Genomic DNA, 18,592 nt, shown 5'->3' on the forward strand with positions numbered 1-18,592 from the left:
ATTATCTCCAATCTTCCCCTTCCATGGACCTAATTCACTCCTATTAAACTTTGGCCCCAGCTTTCCAATATGGAGTAGGTGTTATCACTAATCACCTCCATCTTGCTAAATCAAAGTCATTTGATCTGTGAGCAACATTTGACAGTTGATGACTTTGAAACACTTTTTCATCCAATTGACTTCAAATTTTATGATACATATGTGAGGAGTTAATTATTGACTGATGTTTGGCATTTCTATTCCAGAAGTTTAGACCTTTTGATTCATAAATTGAAAATATCAGATTATTTATGAAACAAATATGCATTTTTTTAAGATCCATATTTGACATAATTTTTTTGTATTTAATTGATGGTCTTTTTTTTTCTTTCAGGCTTTTTGAAGTTTTGGCTTTTTGCAAAAAGCAGGACAAGATTTAACTTTTTTTCTGGTGAACAAGTGTGACATGTCAGTCCAAGAAATAAATAAACATGCCATCCTCCCTCCCATCATTAGTAGAAGTGACAAGGAATTTTTGGAAAGTATGCAAAGATACATAATTACAGAAACTAAAAGAGTGGGCTGCAATGAGGAAGGACCTGCTGATGAATACTATATCATATACCGAAACGTTTTTGATAAGGTATCATAATGCTCTTTAGAAGATGGAATTTTCATTTGGGTAGAAATTACCTTGAGAACAGATATTCTTGCTTTAGTTAACACTATTGCTTGACTACAACCATTTATCAATTTTGAAAAGTTCATCTAATTTACCTTAATGAGATGAATGGGAAAAATACAGTGTTTCATTTATATTCCCAGGATATTCATAAGTGTCTTAGTTGTTTTAAGGGTAGGCTATCTTCACTGAGTGACAGTATGGCTGTGTCATCATCATTTGACCTTCTACCTGAAAAAAGTAGAAGTTTTGTGAGAAGGTGGGCTGCAAGCAGGAAAGTGGAAGTTCCTTGCTGCTTTGGGTTTGTTTGTGGTATTATTAAAATCTTGATTTAAATTCGATCTAGCATATTAAATTAAGACACATACCGATTAGAGGACAGGAAAGACATTGTGAACAGAGTTATGACTGGATTGAACTTTGGAAATACAGAGATAGGTTAGAAAGTGCTATGGCTTTATATAACATTTGGTTTTGCTTTTAAGGTTTTTTGAAATAACTGTTTTTCCTTATAAACAATTGCAATTTGCCACCAATCCTAATTTTTTTACTCTAGCTTTTTTTTTTTTTAACCCTCCTTGGATGAGGCTCTGACAGTAAAATAAGTAAAGTCCATATCTTTGTCTCTACCCAGAGGAAATAATTACTTAAGAATTCTGTAAACCATTGGTCTCTCAGTAAAATAGCCACAGGCAAAACATGGGCCAGATTTTTGTTTAATTTTTAGACATTACACACCATGAGTATTACTTGTTTTCTAAATAAAAACATAATGCTGGGGCCTCCCTGGTTAAGACACAACCTATGAAGCTATCCGCAGCCACTGCAGCACGAGTTCGAGCCCTAGCCAGCCAGGGAGCTGACCCACATGGCACAGCAGACCTCTCCTGACTGGCCTGCTGCTCCCCTCAGCTGTGTATTTCAGTCAGTTTGCCTGTTCTGTTCACCACTCTGTCTCTGGTGAATCCTCTCACCTCCACACCTCTGGCCTGTACACCAGTTCTTGTATGAATAAATAAATCTTAAAAATAAATAAATAAATAAAAACATCGTGCTGCACTATAATGAAAAGTGAACACAACAAAATTAAGAAAATTGATGCATATCCATAATAGTATAAAATAGAGAAACAGGGTCTTCCTTTCAAATCATCTAGAAAAATCTATCTTTTAGAATTGGTACATTAGCCTCCTTTTATATGCCATTAAAATCAGTAATACTGCTTTTTGTGTTTTAGTCATTAATGAATGTATTAGATGCATGTTTAAACATGGTGTTTTGAATAGGATTTATAAATATCAAGAATCTTGCTGAAACTCAGCAAAGGAAAATTATCCTGTAAAATACTTATCTTTGCATGCCCAAATGCTAGTACTTGTTAGAGGTTTTATTTTTTTTTTTCAACCTGAGAAGCTGTATTTCTTTTCTCCCCATCCCCTAGATTTCCATCTGGTTCTCTATTACACAAGTTCTACATTTATACATTGTAATAACTTGCTCTTCAAAACTGAGAGGGCATCTGAAGGAGAAATCATTAGGTACTTAGGGAAACTTTTCTTGTAGCTTCTCAGTAACAGATGATCTGCCTTTCCATATTTCCTGTTATTCTAGCACATATGATTGTTAAACTGTTAATGACTGCCATTCTCTTGGAGGGATCCAGTTGGGCTGATGATAAAAATAACAACTTGCATCTCTGAGTATTTGGAACCAAAAACAAATACCAAATTCTGTTTAAAATCAAAGATATAGGGGGACTTCCTAGTGGCGCAAGGGGTTAAGTCTCAGAACTATGGCACAGGGAGGTGACCCACATGGTGCAGCAGACCTCTCCTGTCGTGCTCACTGCTCTCTTCAGCAGTATATTTCAGTCAGTCCACCTGTTCTGTTTCCCACTCTGTGGTGAATCCTCTCACACCCTGCAACTCTGGCTTGTACCCCAGTTCTTGTATGCATACATAAATAAATCTTAAAAAATAGAATAAACTTTGATAGAATTGCTGAATTATGGAGGCAGTTGGATTTTGGAATGTATCTGGCATTTTGTGTTCCTGGTTTGTTCTACAAAATAGTCTAGATCCATATATAGATGCTGAGGTTGAATGGATACCATTTCTCTTCTCCCTTAGACCCCTGTACCTGGTAAATATCTCTTGGAAATCTTAATACAAGAGTCTCAAACTTGAATGCATGCAGAGGTCAGGATGGTAATATAATAGAGTTAAGTGGACAGGATAAAAGAGAATAAGGAATGGTGGCAACTGTGGTATAATGAAAACCAATGTAGTCTAAAGTTGTAGCTGATTATTGTCATTGGTAGATTTTTCAGAGGTTTCAAGAGAAACCAGATGAAATTTCCTAAGTTTTAACATTTTGTGGATCAATCAAAACTGTTCTTGTGGCATGCTAGTTTGTTTTTTATTTTTATTGCATTTTCTGTGCATTCATAAAGGATTTAATGAATATTCTTCTGAATCTTTTTCTTCTAACAAATGAGAGCTGATCTTGGTGTCATTACAAGTCTGTTTTCTCTTCATTAACATATCTGAATTGTCCTGGACTGATGGAGCTCATCACAGGGGTGTGTAGAGGATGGTCAGAAACAGTAGAATGTACAATTTGGAAGACCACAGATCAGTGGCCACTATTTTTTTTTTAAAGATTTATTTTTTATTTATTTATGCCTACAAGAACTGAGGTGTAGGCCAGAGGTGCGGGGGGTGGAGGGTGTGAGAGGATTCACCAGAGACAGAGTTGGGTGCCGCAGACCAGCACAGCAGTGAACGATGAGGCCGTCTCAGGGTTGAGCGACTACGCAGGGTGGTCAGGGATTTGGCTAAAGAAATGACAAACAGACACACTTCAAGGGAGAGTGTAAATCTGAGTGTAATTTTCTTTGAGTTGGTGACCAGTATATATATGTTTTTTAAAAGCATAGGAATGGCGAACATCAGTGAAGAAATCAGCTTGCTTATAGGTTTAGCTTATCATTGACAGGGCAGTGATTTACATCTGGACCCAGCGCATTCCTATTAATATTTTTTTTTTGTTTTATGTGATTACTTTTTTGTTTTAACTACTCACTACCACTAAATTACTATTAATTAGCACGGGTAAGTTTTACTTTTCACAATGTAATATTTTTATCATTAAGATTAATGCTAACAAGGCTAAGCATATAACAGAGAAATTATTAAGCTAATAGTTCTATTAATATACAGTGTTTAGTAATATTTCATTTGAATTAGCCTAGTTATTAGATTTCGTATGTTTTTTTTTAATCAGCAACCAATGACCTTTTTAGACAGAGAAAGAGAAAAGATTTTAGAAAGACAAAAGATTTTAGAGAGACAGTTGTATTAGAATAAAGTTTGTGGGCCTTGAGAAGGTGAGATAAGGTTCCATGCGGTCAGCATTCCTGTAGTGGCTCCTTGGGGTCGTTATCTTTCAACAGGCTTCCGTCTTATCTATGTCTTCAGGGGGTTTTGCTGTTCTCCCCCTGCGTGCTGGTTCCTTGCCCAGCTGGACCTAGGGACCGTGGTGAAAGCCATTAGCCCTAAGGGTCACTGCAGGGGGAGGTGCAGCAGTGGGGAGCAGAACAGGCAGATATACTAAAAAACACTGCTGAGGGGAGCTAGGGGCGAGACAGGAGAGGGCTGCTGCACCCAGTGGGTTGACTCCCGGGCTAGGGATGGAACTCATGCCTTAGTGGCTGGAGATACCTTGATAGTGCTGAGACTTTAGCCTCTGCACCAGCTGTAGCTGGGATAGCATAATTGCAGCTTTCAGCAAAAATTGTGGTGTGATCACATCTATTTCCTATATATGTTGACCCCTTCTGAAATCCTCATGAGCAGAATTTGGAAATCATAACTTATAACTTTGTTTTTAAACTTATTTGATAATGTTTCGTATATATTTTTGCATGGGTAATGAATACACACATTAACAAAAAAGAAAGGAAAAAAAAAAAGAATTAGTGATGAATATGCCAGTGGACAGTCATGTCCTTCTGATCTTAGATCCTACTTTCCCTTTTCTTCTCTGCAGGCATCCACTATTTCTTTTTTCTTTTTCTTTTTTCTTTTTTTTTTCATTATCCTCCAGAGATTTTCTGTACTTAAATACCATTGGAGACCATGAAAGTATATTGGTGATGGGCATTCTGCAGTTGCAGTAGACCTCTTGGGAATAGAAATGCAATTTGGGAATTGAGAGCATTGATCAGCTAGTAGGTGCTGATAGATTAGAAAAACAGGATGTGAAGGGAGTCCAGGATTTTAAGTCAGAGACTAGACTTGGGACAGTAAGAGGTATTATGTGAGGTATTATATTTAAAAGATTCAGAGTTGTGATAATTAGGCCTGATATTGGCTTTAACTGTCATATGACGGGTATGTTCACACCAATTAGAGCAAAAAGGTTTCTTCCTCTCATATTTAAGCTCACAGTATTGTAATGAATCATGTGGAGCACATTAGTTGTTTTTAATACCCAGTCTTTTAGACTTCTAATTGCTAATAATGTTTCATTTAAAAAATAAATTGCTTATGTTATTTGCAAAGCTTTTGATCCATACTGTTTTAGAAAAAAAATTCAGTACCACAGGCAGAAAAATCATATTTCAGGTAATAGATTATGTCAACGCATACAAACCCATTCTCACTTCAATCAAAAAAGAATATGATACCTTTATTGAGACAATAAAGAGAAGTCAAAGGACTACAGCCTGTCTTCATGGAAGACTTAAAGTTTTGGCAGCAGAGCCTACAACATTGGCATATCACAGGAAAAGAATAACACAACTTGAAGCAAAGTAAGTATATTAGTAAGTATCCCCAAAAGGTAATAATTATTATTTGGTTATATTAACCAAATAGACAGTAAGCATCAGTTCTTTTTGCATTTCAATTTTATTTTAAAACTATGTTTTTATGGGCCTCCCTGGTGGTACAGGTGGTTGAGTGCAGTGCTGTGAAGCTGTCTGCAGCCTCTGCACTGTGGGTTCAATTCCTGGCCGGCCAGGGAGATACCCACATGGTGCAGCAGACCTCTCCTGTCTTGCCCACTGCTTCCCTCAGCAGTGTGTTGCAGTCAGTATGCCTGTTCTGCTCCCTGCTCTGTCTCTGGTGAATCCTCTCACCTTCCCGCACATCTGGCCTGTACCCCGGTTTTTGTATGCATGAATAAATAAATCTTAAAAAAAAAACCTGTGTTTATGTTACCCTCGTCTACCAACTTGAAACTACTGTATTTTTTACTTGTTTCAAGTTACTTCTGTTTTAAAATTTTGTAGTGCCTCTTAGGATAATTGGAGGCCCACTGTGGTATAAAATGAAGGATGGTAATAATTGCTTCAGGTAATTTCTTGCCTGGAATATTTGATGCTACAATTTCATGAATACCATCTGAATTGGAGCACTTAATCCTATGATACACAAAGGTATATAACCTACTTGGAAAAAATAAAATGCTCACTCTTGTTTAATAGTCTCATAATTTCAGTGTTCAATTTGGTAAACGATGGGCAAATTAATTACATTTAATTTAATGTCAATTTGGAAAATTTTATATGCACAGTTTGACCTCTATTTTTGGAGGCTTTGCTTTTAGATAATGAGATCTTCCTATTAAGGGAAAATGCTGCATTAAAATACATTTGTAGGGCCTCCCCTGGTGGTGCAGGCAGTTGAGTGCAGCGCTGTGAAGCTGTCCGCAGCCTCTGCAGTGCCAGTTCGATCCCGGCAGGTCTGTGAGAATCCCACATGGTGCAGCGGACCTCTCCTGTCTCACCTTCTGCTCCCCTCAGCAGTGTATTTCATCAGTCTGCCTGTTCTGTTCCCCACTCTGTCTCTGGTGAATCCTCTCACCCTCCCATGCATCTGGCCTGTACCCCGGTTCTTGTATGTATGAATAAATAAATCTTAAAATATATATACATATGTGTATATATATATTTTTAATCTTTCCAGAAGGAATAGGAGGCTAACAAGATATAGTTTATCAGGGCAAAATCCTAACAGAAGACAAAAGATGAGAGGAGCATTGAAGCTTCTTTGGCCCTAAGAGCATTTATTGCAAATAGTAACTATATGCTTCAGCTTTTACTGTGACACAGAAGGAATAAAAGACAGGCCAAGATCTGCCCAAGGGGTGTGGTCTTGGGTAGGAGAGACTGCCCAAGAATATATATGAGGAGAGGAAAGCCTCCCCTTATAAAACTAGGATGATAAAGGTCTACACAGTGAACCAGAGGTAAAAGCCCCACTCTAGGGTTAGTTGGTAAATTGCCTTCTGCTCAGCGTACTACTGAGGGGTGCAGGGCTCATTTGGGGAATAGTGAAATGTCCTGGAAATAAAAATGGTAATGGTTTAACAACTTTGTGAATATTCTAAAATTCACTGAATTGTACAATTGACCATGGCATATTTTAAGGTATATGAACTGTATCAATAAAGCTGTTATAAAACAGATTGGTAGATGGAGTGAGAAAGTCTTTTTTTTTTTAAAGATTTATTTATGCAAGAACTGGGGTACAGGCCAGATGGCGGGAGGGTGAGAGGATTCACCAGAGACAGAGCAGGGAACAGAACAGGCAGACTGATGAAATACACTGCTGAGGGGAGCAGCGGGTGCGACAGGAGAGGTCTGCCGCACCTCATGGGACCCTCGCCGTCTGACTGGGATTGAACCGGCGCTGCAGAGGCTGCCGATAGCCTCACAGCGCTGCGCTAAACCGCCTGCCCCACCAGGGGAGGCCCAAGAAAGTAAAAAATTTATGCATACAAAAGCTGGGGTACAGGCCAGAGATGTGGGGGGGGTGAAAGGATTCACCAGAGACTGTGGGAAATAGAACAGGCAGACTGAAATACACTGCTGAGGAAAGCAGCGGGCGAGACAGGAGAGGTCTGCTTCGCCATGTGGGTTGCTCCCTGGCCTGCTGGGGATTGAACTCGTGCTGCAGAGGCTGCAATTGCTTCATAGTGCCATGCTTAACCCCTGGCGCCGCCAGGGAGGCCCCGAGAAAGTCATTAAGTCTGAAAACAACTAAAAGAGAAGAGACTAGGAGACAGACAATATCTGAATAGAAAATGGCTGAGAATTTTCTAGAAATGATGAAATAGTACCAGTTCACTAATGGAAGAAACTCAAAGTAAGCCAAGCATTATAAATAATGTAGTCTCAACTAGATTTATTGTAGTGAAATTGTCAAAGAAAAAGATTAAAAAAAAAGTAGCCTTAGAAAGGAACAGCAGGACTCCCTGGTGGCTCAGTGGGTTAAGTCTCAGTACTATGACGCTCTCAGTAGCTACTGAAGCACAAGTTTGATCCCTGGCCAGGGAGCTAACCCTCATAGCTGAGCAGACCTCTCCTGTCTCTCGCTGCTCCCCTCAGCAGTGTATTTCAGTAGATCTGCCTGTTCTGCTCCCCGCTCGGTCTGTGGTCAATCCTCTCACTCCACCCCCCACATCTCTGGCCTACACCCCAGCTCTTGTATACATAAATAAATAAATCATTTTTTTTTTAAAGAAAGGAACAACAATTTAGATACCTCCTCAATCTTATTGTAGCATGTATTGGAACTTCATTCCTCTTTATGGCTGAATATACTTTGTGTATACAATATTTTATTTCCTTGTTCATGGATACTTGGGTTGTTTTCCCCTTTGGCTATTGCGAATAATGCCACTATCAACATTTATGTATGAATGTCTATTTGAATCTCTGCTTTCAATTCTTTCGAAAATCTGTTAACTTTTAACAAGCTTTTCCTTTTCAAGCATAAATTTAAATGGATGAAAACCAAAGGATATTTTATTTCCATAGTCCCTCTTTTCATAAATACTGCATACTGTTACTCTGAGCCATCTGCTGTTACCAAGAACTTATAATCAGAAGCAGGCAGCCAGCTATTTACTGACAAACTGGTTTTCAGTTTGCCAAAAACCCTGTGACATTATGTATCTATTTTAATATTATTTCTTCTCTGAGCCAACATATCAGTGACAATTAGGAAGTAAACTTCAAATAGTGCTTAAAAGAAGTTTCTATATACTTCTTGCTCTTTAAGATCCCATTTCTTTTTTTTTAAGATTTATTTATTTCTGCATACAAAAACTGGGGTACAGGCCAGAGGTGTGGGGGGTGGAGGATTCACCAGAGACCGGGTGGGGAGCAGAACAGGCAGATGGACTGAAATACACTGCTGAGGGGAGCAGCACGCAAGTCAGGAGAGGTCTGCTATGCCATGTGTGTCACCTCCCTGGCCAGGCATCGAACTTCTGCTGCGTGGCTGCAGATAGCTTCTATAGGTTGCATTTTAACCCCTTACACCACCAGAGAGGCCCAAGATCCCATTTTTGAATGAACTTAGTTCTGTCTCAAAGAAGTGCTATAATTCCTGTAGCTCGAGGAACAAAATTACAGCAGTAAGTTAGATATACCACGTCCTAATCTTTGGAATCTCATTTCTTATTTGAAAATAGGGCCTTTACATATGTGATTACTTAAAGGATTTTGAGCTGGGGAGATTTTCCTGGGTTATGCAGGTGGACCCTATATACAATCACAGCTGTCCTTATAAGAGAGAGGCAGAAAGAGCTGTGACATAGGCAGAAGTGGGGAAGGCACTGTGACTGACCACAGTAGAGACTAACTGATGCAGCCACAGAAGGCTGAAGCCTCTGACTCTAGAAGAGGCGATGGACAGATTATACCTAGAGCTTCTTGAGGAAGCATAGTCCTGACAAGACTATGATTTGGGTGTTATTTATGTTGGCTTCTGACCTTCAGAACTGTGGGGGGGGAGTACGTTTCTGGTGTGTTATGCCACCAAATTTGTGGCAATTTGTTATAACAGCCACAAGAAACAAAAACAATTACTTGAAAAAATAATTTTTAAAATCTGGCAATTTTCAATTAAGGGAGATAGGTCTGGACATTGGAGATTATTTTATTTAACACATAAACTAAGGGTTACAAGTCATAATCAGTACAGGATTTTGGTGATGCTCTGAAAGAAAGTTGTTCCTCAACTTGTGAAGTTAGTTAACTTTTTCTGAGTATTTTCATAAACTTGAATCATTAGTTCATGATTCAAAATTGTAATTAGCCAAAAATAATGATTTAACCTCTTTAAATCCTATGATTGAATAATTAGTTGACGTAAACCTTTCTGTTTTTCAGAATGAGAGTTATTGAAAATAATTCTTCAAAGATTCAAACGCAAATACACAAAATGAAACAACTTAGGGCAGAGTATGACACAAAAGAAGTAAAATACTGTACTTTCTCCAAAGGTCCTTCAAAACCTATTCCAGGTACTGTTTTTTGACTCTAAAAAATAAAAGAATTTCCAGTCTCACTGGATTATATAAATCATAATGCAATGACTCTTGAAATGTGGTTCTTTCATCAACATCAGCATTACTTGGGAATCTGTTTGAAATGCAATTTTTTTGTCCCTGCTGCAGATTTACTGTGTCAGAAACTCTGAGGATGGGCATTGGTGGGTAGGGGTGGGTGTAAGAATTGGAGTAGGGGTAGAACCCAGTAGTCAGTTCTCCAGATTATTCTGAAGTACTCTAAAGTTTGGGAAACTGTTGTGTAGCATATGAAAAAACTGTAGTGTTTTAAGTTCTAGTAAATATTGTTGATTCATGTTAATGTCAGCATTCACTGGTTCCTTGTCTTTAGCGAAGTCACATTTTAAGAAATTGGAGTATGTCCTGTGATTTATCCAGGATGTTGAGAGATTGTATGATCAATGGAGAGTGGAATCAAAAATATTCACCCTGGAGAAAAGAAAATCTGAGAATAGATAACTGTATCAAAACCTCCTAAGGCTTTCACTAGTGTTTATCTATTGGCAGGATCAGTAGATGGAAATTTTTGGAAATCAGATTTGATTTCAGAAGAAACTATGTCTTTAATTAATGAGCTCCTCCATAACAGAATTTCAACTGAGTTTAAGTCATCATCCTGTATTTGGTGGAAGCAAGGAATAGATTCACTTTCAAATACAAAAATTATGACTAGCAAACTCCAAATAGAATGCAAATGAATATATATAGAATTACTGGTAAATTGACTAAATACTGAGATGATTCACTGTATTGGAATGATTAAAATCAAGTAGAATTAACCCAGGGGGTTTCTGAAGGAGGAGAACTGAAATATACCTTTAAAGACAATAACTGGACCAAATGAGAAAGAAGAATATTTGAAGTGTGTGTGTGTGTGTGTGTTATGAATAATGAGAGGACAGTGAGAAAGGATGAGAGAACTGAAGATTTGGCAGGCACTTATAAATTGTGGCTTGGAAATAAGAAACAGATTACCCTGGGGTTAGCTATAGTAGATTAATGGAAGATTTGGTTAAAGAGAAATAGTTTGACAGAAATCCTGAATTGTTAGCCAGAGACTTTTGGTGTTAATGAGTAAGAGTGATACTTAGAGGGTTGTGGGGTATAGTGATAAGATCATTAATTTTTTTTTTCTTAAGATGCTGAGGTATGTGTGTTCTTAGAACTATCAGTATGCAATGAGTCTTCATTAATAATATGTTTAAAACTGCTAGCTATTTAAAAATATATGCTAATTCTGTATATGTTCTGTAAGCATTAAGTTCATGCTACCATTTCTGAGTCTTCCATAACATAATGAAAACTATGTGACCATTTTGCAAAGATTTGTTATTAGAGCATGAGGAGTGTCATGGCTTGCTGTGTTTGATTTCTTCCCTTTTCCCATAGGCATGACTCTCCAAGAATCTGTAAATTTAGATGCTCTCACTAAATTCCTAAAACATCTTGAAGATAAATATGCAGAAATTAAACAAGTTAAGTCACAAAAATATATACCAGCTCAGAAGAAGGCTGATTTAGATGAAGAAATGATTGTGGCATTAAAACGGCGAGATTTAACTGAAAATCTGAACAAAGAATTACAGTTTCGGTATGGATGTTGATTATATTTATTTAAAAGTTGAAACTTTTATTTTTGTTTATCAACATTCCACCATTTGACTTTAGGTTCAGTATATTGTTATGGTTTTTTGTCTTTATAGTCATCAAAGACTGCAGATTATTTCATATGCACTTTCTTCATGGGTAAAATCTGGTATGAGCCGCTCATTTCAAGACTTTGTGCAACAAATTCAGAAAACCAAAGATTTACACGGTAGTTTATCATTTTTAACTAACAAGAATAATGGAAGACATATTTTTGCCCAGGAAACTGAAGAGTAAAACATTTTCTAGACTGTTTAAATCAAAAATGTACTTACTTCTGTGAGGTCTTTCTTACCCTATGGACTTCTTTCTGTAGCAGCTAGCAGATAATTGTTTGAGAGTAGATTTGGTTAACCAAAGAGAGAAAACCTGCAAATAAGAAAGGGAAGGGAAGGGAAGCCAAGCCACTCACTTTAGGAAGAGGCTGGTGTTTTTAGAAACCATGGCATTAATTTGTTGGTATTAAAAATATGTTTCTTATTTTTTATTGATAAATAATCTTAATTATCATCTAGGTGAGAAAGGCATTATTGAGGAACTACTAACAGATGATCCAAACAAGGCAAAAGAAGCTGAAAATTTGCTTTACTACATTGAAAGGCAAATATTTTTAAAACTTTGATTTTTCTTTGTTAAAATTTTAGCGTTTAATGTTCATTTAAATACTATACAATGCTTATTTAATATTCATTTGTTACAGTTAGCATTTATTTATTTATTTTTAAAGATATATTTATTTATGCGTACAGGAACTGGGGTACAGGCCAATTGTGGGAGGATTCAACAGAGACAGAGTGGAGAGCAGAACATACAGATCTACTGAAATCCACTGCTGAGGGGAGCAGTGGGCAAGACAGGAGAGGTTTGCTGCACCATATGGGTTGCTCCCTGGCCGGTCAGGGATCGAACTTGTGCTGCAGAGGCTGTGGATAGCTTCATAGGTTGCGTCTTAACCCCTTGCACCACCAGGAGGCCCCTAAGACTTTATTCTTTAAGAGGTTAATTCATAGGCTATGAGGCCAGTATGTAATAATCATGTGTGATATTCCTAATCTTATATGTTAGACAGTTTTCAGCTTTTGATTTGCTTGTTGATATGGTACAAAGAAAGGGGTAAAAAGGGCCTCCTTGGTGGCGCAGCGGTTGAGCGCTGGGTTGTGAAGCTGCCCGCGGCCTCTGCAGCGCCGGTTCGATCCCCGGCTGCTCCCCGGCCACCGGAGGAGGGTCTCACATGGCGCGCAGACCTCTCCTGCAGCCCGCTGCTCCCCTCAGCAGTGTACTTCGGTCCTTCTGCCTGCTCTGCTCCCCGCTTGGCTCTGCTGAATTCTCTCACCCTCCTGCACTTCTGACTGTACCCAGTGCATGTATAAACAAACAAACAAATAAATAAATAAAAACATGCCTCTAAAAAAAAAAGAAAGGGGTAAAAATTTGGGGGGGACGTCAAAGTCTGTTATTTCCCTATACTATATGTTTCTCTATGTCTGCCAATTTTAGATATGAGAGAAAAACATTTGCTGAGGTTTAAAATTTCATGTGGGGGCCTCCCTGGTGGTGCATGGGGTTAAGTGTCAGTACTGTGAAGCAATCTGCAGCCACTGCAGCACAAGTTCTATCCCCGACCAGGGAGGTGATCCACATGGCGCAGCAAACCTCTCCTGTCTCACCTCAATGCTCCCCTCAGCAGTGTATTTTAGTCAATCTGCCTGTTCCCCACTTTTGTCTCTGGTGAATCCTCTCACCCCTTACCTCTGGCCTACACCCCAACTTTTGTATGCATAAATAAATCTTTAAAAAAATTAAATAAAATTTTATGTATATTTGCTTTTTATTACTTGACTGACTTTCTGCTCTAGTTTTCTAAATTTGTTTACAACATTGTGTAAATCCTGTTTGCCAAAGTCTTACTAATTACAAAATGAGGATTGATTTGAATACCTCTTAGCATGGAAAGAAGAGTAGAAGCTTTAGTTATTTTTAACTATTATTTTTCCTTTGTGTGTCAGTCTAATATTTAACTGGGAGTCTGATGGCCTACCAAACAATAAAGGCTTCTGAATATCAAGGACAACTCTTGATTCCAGCTTGGCAACTTTGTGGTCAATATTTCCCGTAGGCTGAACCTTTAACCAGATTACACTTCTTTCACTGGTACCTCTTTTTATCTGGAGATGTGACAGAAAAAAAAACCTGAGTTCATTGTGTATCACTCAAGTCCTTTCCATTTTCTATGGGTTGCTATAAGTATGATAGAAATAGAGCATAGGATCAGATTCAAAATTAGCTGGCAGGTGAGAGTTATAGTCTTTCTTTTTTCCAATTATGTTTATTGAGCTAAATTTGGTTTACATAATTATACCTGCTTGGGGTTATAGGTTCAAACTTCTACAATTGTATGTTTTTCAGAGTTATACTCTGAGTCTACAAAAAACCCAGAATATTTTGGAAAGAAGTGAAATAACATCTTGCAGAGTAAATGAATCTAGTTATAGTTTATTAGAATTGTTTTTCTATATTTGTTTTTGTTTTTCTATATTATTACGCTACAACATTTAGTCTCTTTGACATTTCTAATCACTTTTCTTTTTCATGTATACCATTATGATGCATAATAAAATGCAATGGCTGCAGGTTCAATGAATTACTTCTACTTGGCAAATTTGAAAAGGCAGCTTATTTTGCAGCAAACAGTCCTAAAGGAATTCTTCAAAACATTTGGACAGTGAATAAACTTAAGGGTAAGCATTTCTCTCTGAACCATATATATGTATATGTATATATATATATATATGTATACCATATATATGTATATGTATATATATGTATACTATATATATATATATATACACACACACACCCCTATACGCACACACCTATATATGAATGAAAAGAGTATTACACTGGGAGATTAAAGAGCTGCACTCCAATTCTATCACCGGCATTTACTCATTTTCCTCAGCTATAACATTGATAGGGGTTTTATTAGATTTTCAAAATTAAGCTATGAAATATTTCAAGTATACAGAAAAGTGTGAAGAAACATATAGCAGCTATGAACTCACTATCAACATTTAATAAATACTAATATTTTGTCAGATTCACTCTACTTCCTTTTAAAAAACAGTTGTTATTGTAAGTTGACACATATACAACAAATTTTACATATTTAAAGTATATAATAAGGGCCTCCCTGGGGGCGCAGGGGTTAAAGACAGTGCTATCAAGTTATCACCAGTCACTGCTGTCAGCCACTCCAGCACGAGTTCGATCCCCGGCCTGCCAGGGAGCAACCCACATAGTGCAGCAGACCTCTCCTGTCTTACCCACTGCTCCCCTCAGCAGTGTATTTGAGTTGATCTGCCTGTTCTGCTCCCCAGTCTGTCTTTGCTGAATCCTCTAACCCCCACCCCACAACTCTGGCTTACACCCCAGCTCTTATATGCATAAATAAATAAATCTTTTTTTAAAAAAGAACTAAAAAAATAAAGTACATAGTATAATCAGTTTTGACAGATGCATCACCTCAAAATTCCTTCATTCCCCTTCGTGAGCTCACTCTCCCACTACTTCCCACCCCCTTTACCTCTCTCTCTTCCATAGCTTTCCCCTAGTTCCTGGGGTAACCTCTAGTCTGCTTTCAGGCACCATAGACTAGTTTGCATTTTATAGAATTTTATATAAATGGAATAATATAATAGGCATTCTTTTTTGACTTCTTGATATCAGCACAATTATTTTGAATTTATCCATGTTGCATCTATGAATTTTTTACTGCTTGAGTAGTATTCACTTGAATGAATACAAGTCCTTTATCAGATACCTGATTTGCAAATATTTTCTCTCTTTTCATTTTTTTAAGTTTCTTTCTAGGAGTAGAAGTTTTTAATTTTGTTGATATTCAAATTATGAATTTTCCTGTTTTATGAATTGTGATATTAGTATTATACCTAAGAACTCTATGTTTAATCTGCATAGATTTTTCTATTATTTTTTTTCTTAAGGATTTTAATGCTTAAGTATATGTTTTGATCTTTGGTCCAGCTTGAATTAATTGTATTATTGTTCCAGAATAATTTATGAAAAACACTTTCTCCTTTGAATTGCCTTTATACCTTTACTGAAAAAAAGTTGGTCATATACTTATAGGTCTATTATGTTTCATCAATTTATTTATCTTTACATCAACTATAGCTCTATATTAAGTTGAAACTGTTATAGGACAGGAAGAGGGGTAGCCCAAGCCCCGCAAACCTGCCTATTTTACATGGGTTCTGCCATCCGCCGCATCAACACAAAACATAGGAGACTTTAATGGGAAGGAACTTTAATAAAACTAGGAAACAATACAGGAAAGGCAAAGAGTCTAGTTTCTAAGTGAAGCACCCAAAGTTACCCGTCCCCTCGTGGGTAAAAATCCATCCAAATGGGATTGGCCCAGAGCAAGGCCCCAAAGCTTGCTACAAGTCTAAAGCATCTTCCAGTGGGGACCCACAGAAAAGGGTCACAAACAACCGGACAAGCCCGGAAGGAAAAGAGCAAAATCAACATCAAGATAAAAGCTGCCATTGTCACCTCCCCACGGGTCTCACCCACATCTGTGTCACCCAGTCCACGACCAAAAGACAAGCGCAGTTTCTTCACATGTCTCTAGGCTCCACGCGCCTCCTCCAGGTCTCCTGGCTCCATCCTGCTTCCTTCCTCAGTCTCTTCTTTAGCTTCTCCTCTTCCTGCTCAGCTCCACCCTCCCTTGGGTGGGGCAGGGAACCTCCCCCTTTCCTGGGGACCACCCTGTTACAAAACCAGATAGTAATAATCTTCCAACTCCGTTCTTTATCAAATTTTGTGTCATATTTCTATGTAATTTTTTAGAATCCATTTATAAGCTTCTATTAAAAGCCCTCTGGGGATTTCATTAAATCTATACATCAGTTTGGAAAGAATAAACATTCGACAATATTGGATCCTCTGTTCTAATGAACACATAAACTTAGTATATCTCTCCTTGTAGTTAGGGCTTTTAAAATTTCTTTCAGCACACTTTTGAGGCTTTCAATGTTTGGGTCTTTTTTAATTTTGACATTAACTTGTTTAATATTTTACTAATTTTCAGACCTCTTGCAAATACCAGGAACTTTTTCTTTGGATATACTCTGAAATTGATGTAAGTTAAAAATGGTATTAGTGTACTGTTGAATTTCTCTCTACCCTTGAGTTGGTCTCCTCAAAGTATGGATTGCAAGTTTTGGTAAAAAATCAAAATTTGCAATTAATGCTCACATAGGTATAATTATCAGTGAAATGGAAAAACATCAACTTTTTATTAATTTTGTAGACATGTAGATCATATACTGAGAAATTGACCAATACTAGACTGATGTCACTTACTGATGCTTAGATTCACAAATGTTTTTTTATTTTAAAAAACTAAGCTGTTTTTAAAAGATGAGGTGCTCATAAGGAATAAAGAAAAAGTAAACACAATGGAGCTTACAAATGTGCATATTAATTTTCTTACTAATTGACTCTCAAGTGGAAATTTGTAAGGTCAAATATTTACAACCTTTATTCATAAATATCTCCAAAACACCTTTACGTTCAACAGTTTGAAAGTGTTCTTTTACATTTGTTTGAACACAGTCAACTATTGCCATATACATAGTGCATTCAAATAGGTGTATTTATAGAGATTGCATAACTGAATTGTGTATGAATGGGCCTCTGTCAAATTTTTACATGTACAGTTTTCAGTGTTAGTGGATGAAAGGATTGGCATGGTAAAGAGAAGGAGAGCCAGGCTGTTTCTGATAGACAGGAACTTTATTTGCGCCCTGGGCGTGGTTCCCCCACCCCCCCAGGGTGTCAGAGAAGTCGTGCCCAGTTGGGGGATGAGGGGTAAGCTTTTATAGGGTGGGATCTGGCCTTGGCGGGAGGTGGAAAATGGGGAGTAGAAGTTGCTTTTCAGCCAAGTGTTTCTCTCTCAGAACTGGTTGTTTTTTCATCGCTGCTTATCAGGCTGGACTCTAGCCGGTCTTCGTGATACAGGTGGCAGAAGTTTTAAGTTCCCCTTTTCTGCCCCAGCCTTGCCCCAGCCTCGACTTTACAGTGGATAGGTAATAACACAGAGCATGATTTTATAGTTTTTATTTAGTGGACTTGAAGTCAAGAAACCATCCCAACAATTGTACACAATTTAATAACTGAATGATAATCAGATCATGTTTTGCTGCAAAGGTCTTCTTTTATTATGAGTGCTGATGATACGATATTTATTAATAAAGTACAGTTGTTTTGCAGCTTTGTTAATATTTTGACAATATTGGATTTCTCCCCTTAGATGTGGTAATTGTAGCTCTCCTACCTGCAAAGTACCCATAGTGCCATGCCATAGTCCATTGCTCTTCCTTCTTAGGATGTCTCCAGTCTCCAATCTGTGGTCAGTTTTCAAGGATTAGTTTCATAGTTTGTCTTTGTTTAACCCTTTGGTTTCTCTATATTCCACATAAGTGACAGTATCTGGTATTTGTCTTTTTCCTTCTGGCTTATTTTGTTTAATTCCTTTCAGCTCCATCCATGTTGCTGCAAATGGAATGAATTTATCTTTTTTGATTGCCAAGTAATATTCTATTGTGTATATATAGCACATCTTCTTTATCCAGTCATCTGTTTTTGGAGTTTGGGTGTTAAATTGAAACTTTTCAAAGTCTGAGGTTTAAATTGACATACACAAAAGCAATCAAAACCTTAAGATGTGATGACAAAGTGGTTTCTGCCAGAGATCATTTATAGTTTCATTAGTATCACAGAAAACCTAAAAGCTTTATTTTAAATCAGTGTTTCAGTTTTTTATGCATCTTTTATCATATTTATTGCTAGGTGTTTTCTATATTTTATGCTATTGTAACTTTTATTTCCACTTCT

General features: G+C 37.5%; 1 protein-coding gene across 3 annotated transcripts in view; it reads left to right on the forward strand.

Moving 5' to 3' along the window:
* Positions 1–367: 367 nt before the first annotated feature.
* Positions 368–18,592, forward strand: part of CLHC1 (clathrin heavy chain linker domain containing 1) — a gene marked incomplete at both ends in the record, with an annotated part of 45,390 nt that continues 27,165 nt past the window's right edge. The window contains 7 exons of one of the 3 annotated variants that reach the window (XM_084235950.1): positions 368–622; positions 5,290–5,477; positions 9,849–9,982; positions 11,417–11,618; positions 11,731–11,843; positions 12,190–12,274; positions 14,306–14,412. In XM_084235950.1, coding sequence (XP_084092076.1) covers positions 446–622; positions 5,290–5,477; positions 9,849–9,982; positions 11,417–11,618; positions 11,731–11,843; positions 12,190–12,274; positions 14,306–14,412 — 1,006 coding nt within the window. Of the gene's footprint in view, positions 623–5,250; positions 5,478–9,848; positions 9,983–11,416; positions 11,619–11,730; positions 11,844–12,189; positions 12,275–14,305; positions 14,413–18,592 lie in introns of all 3 variants that reach the window. The other 2 variants (XM_084235948.1, XM_084235949.1) reach the window with 2 other exon arrangements.

Source organism: Talpa europaea (assembly GCF_964194135.1).
Source record: "Talpa europaea genome assembly, chromosome: 6".
NCBI lineage: Eukaryota > Metazoa > Chordata > Mammalia > Eulipotyphla > Talpidae > Talpa > Talpa europaea.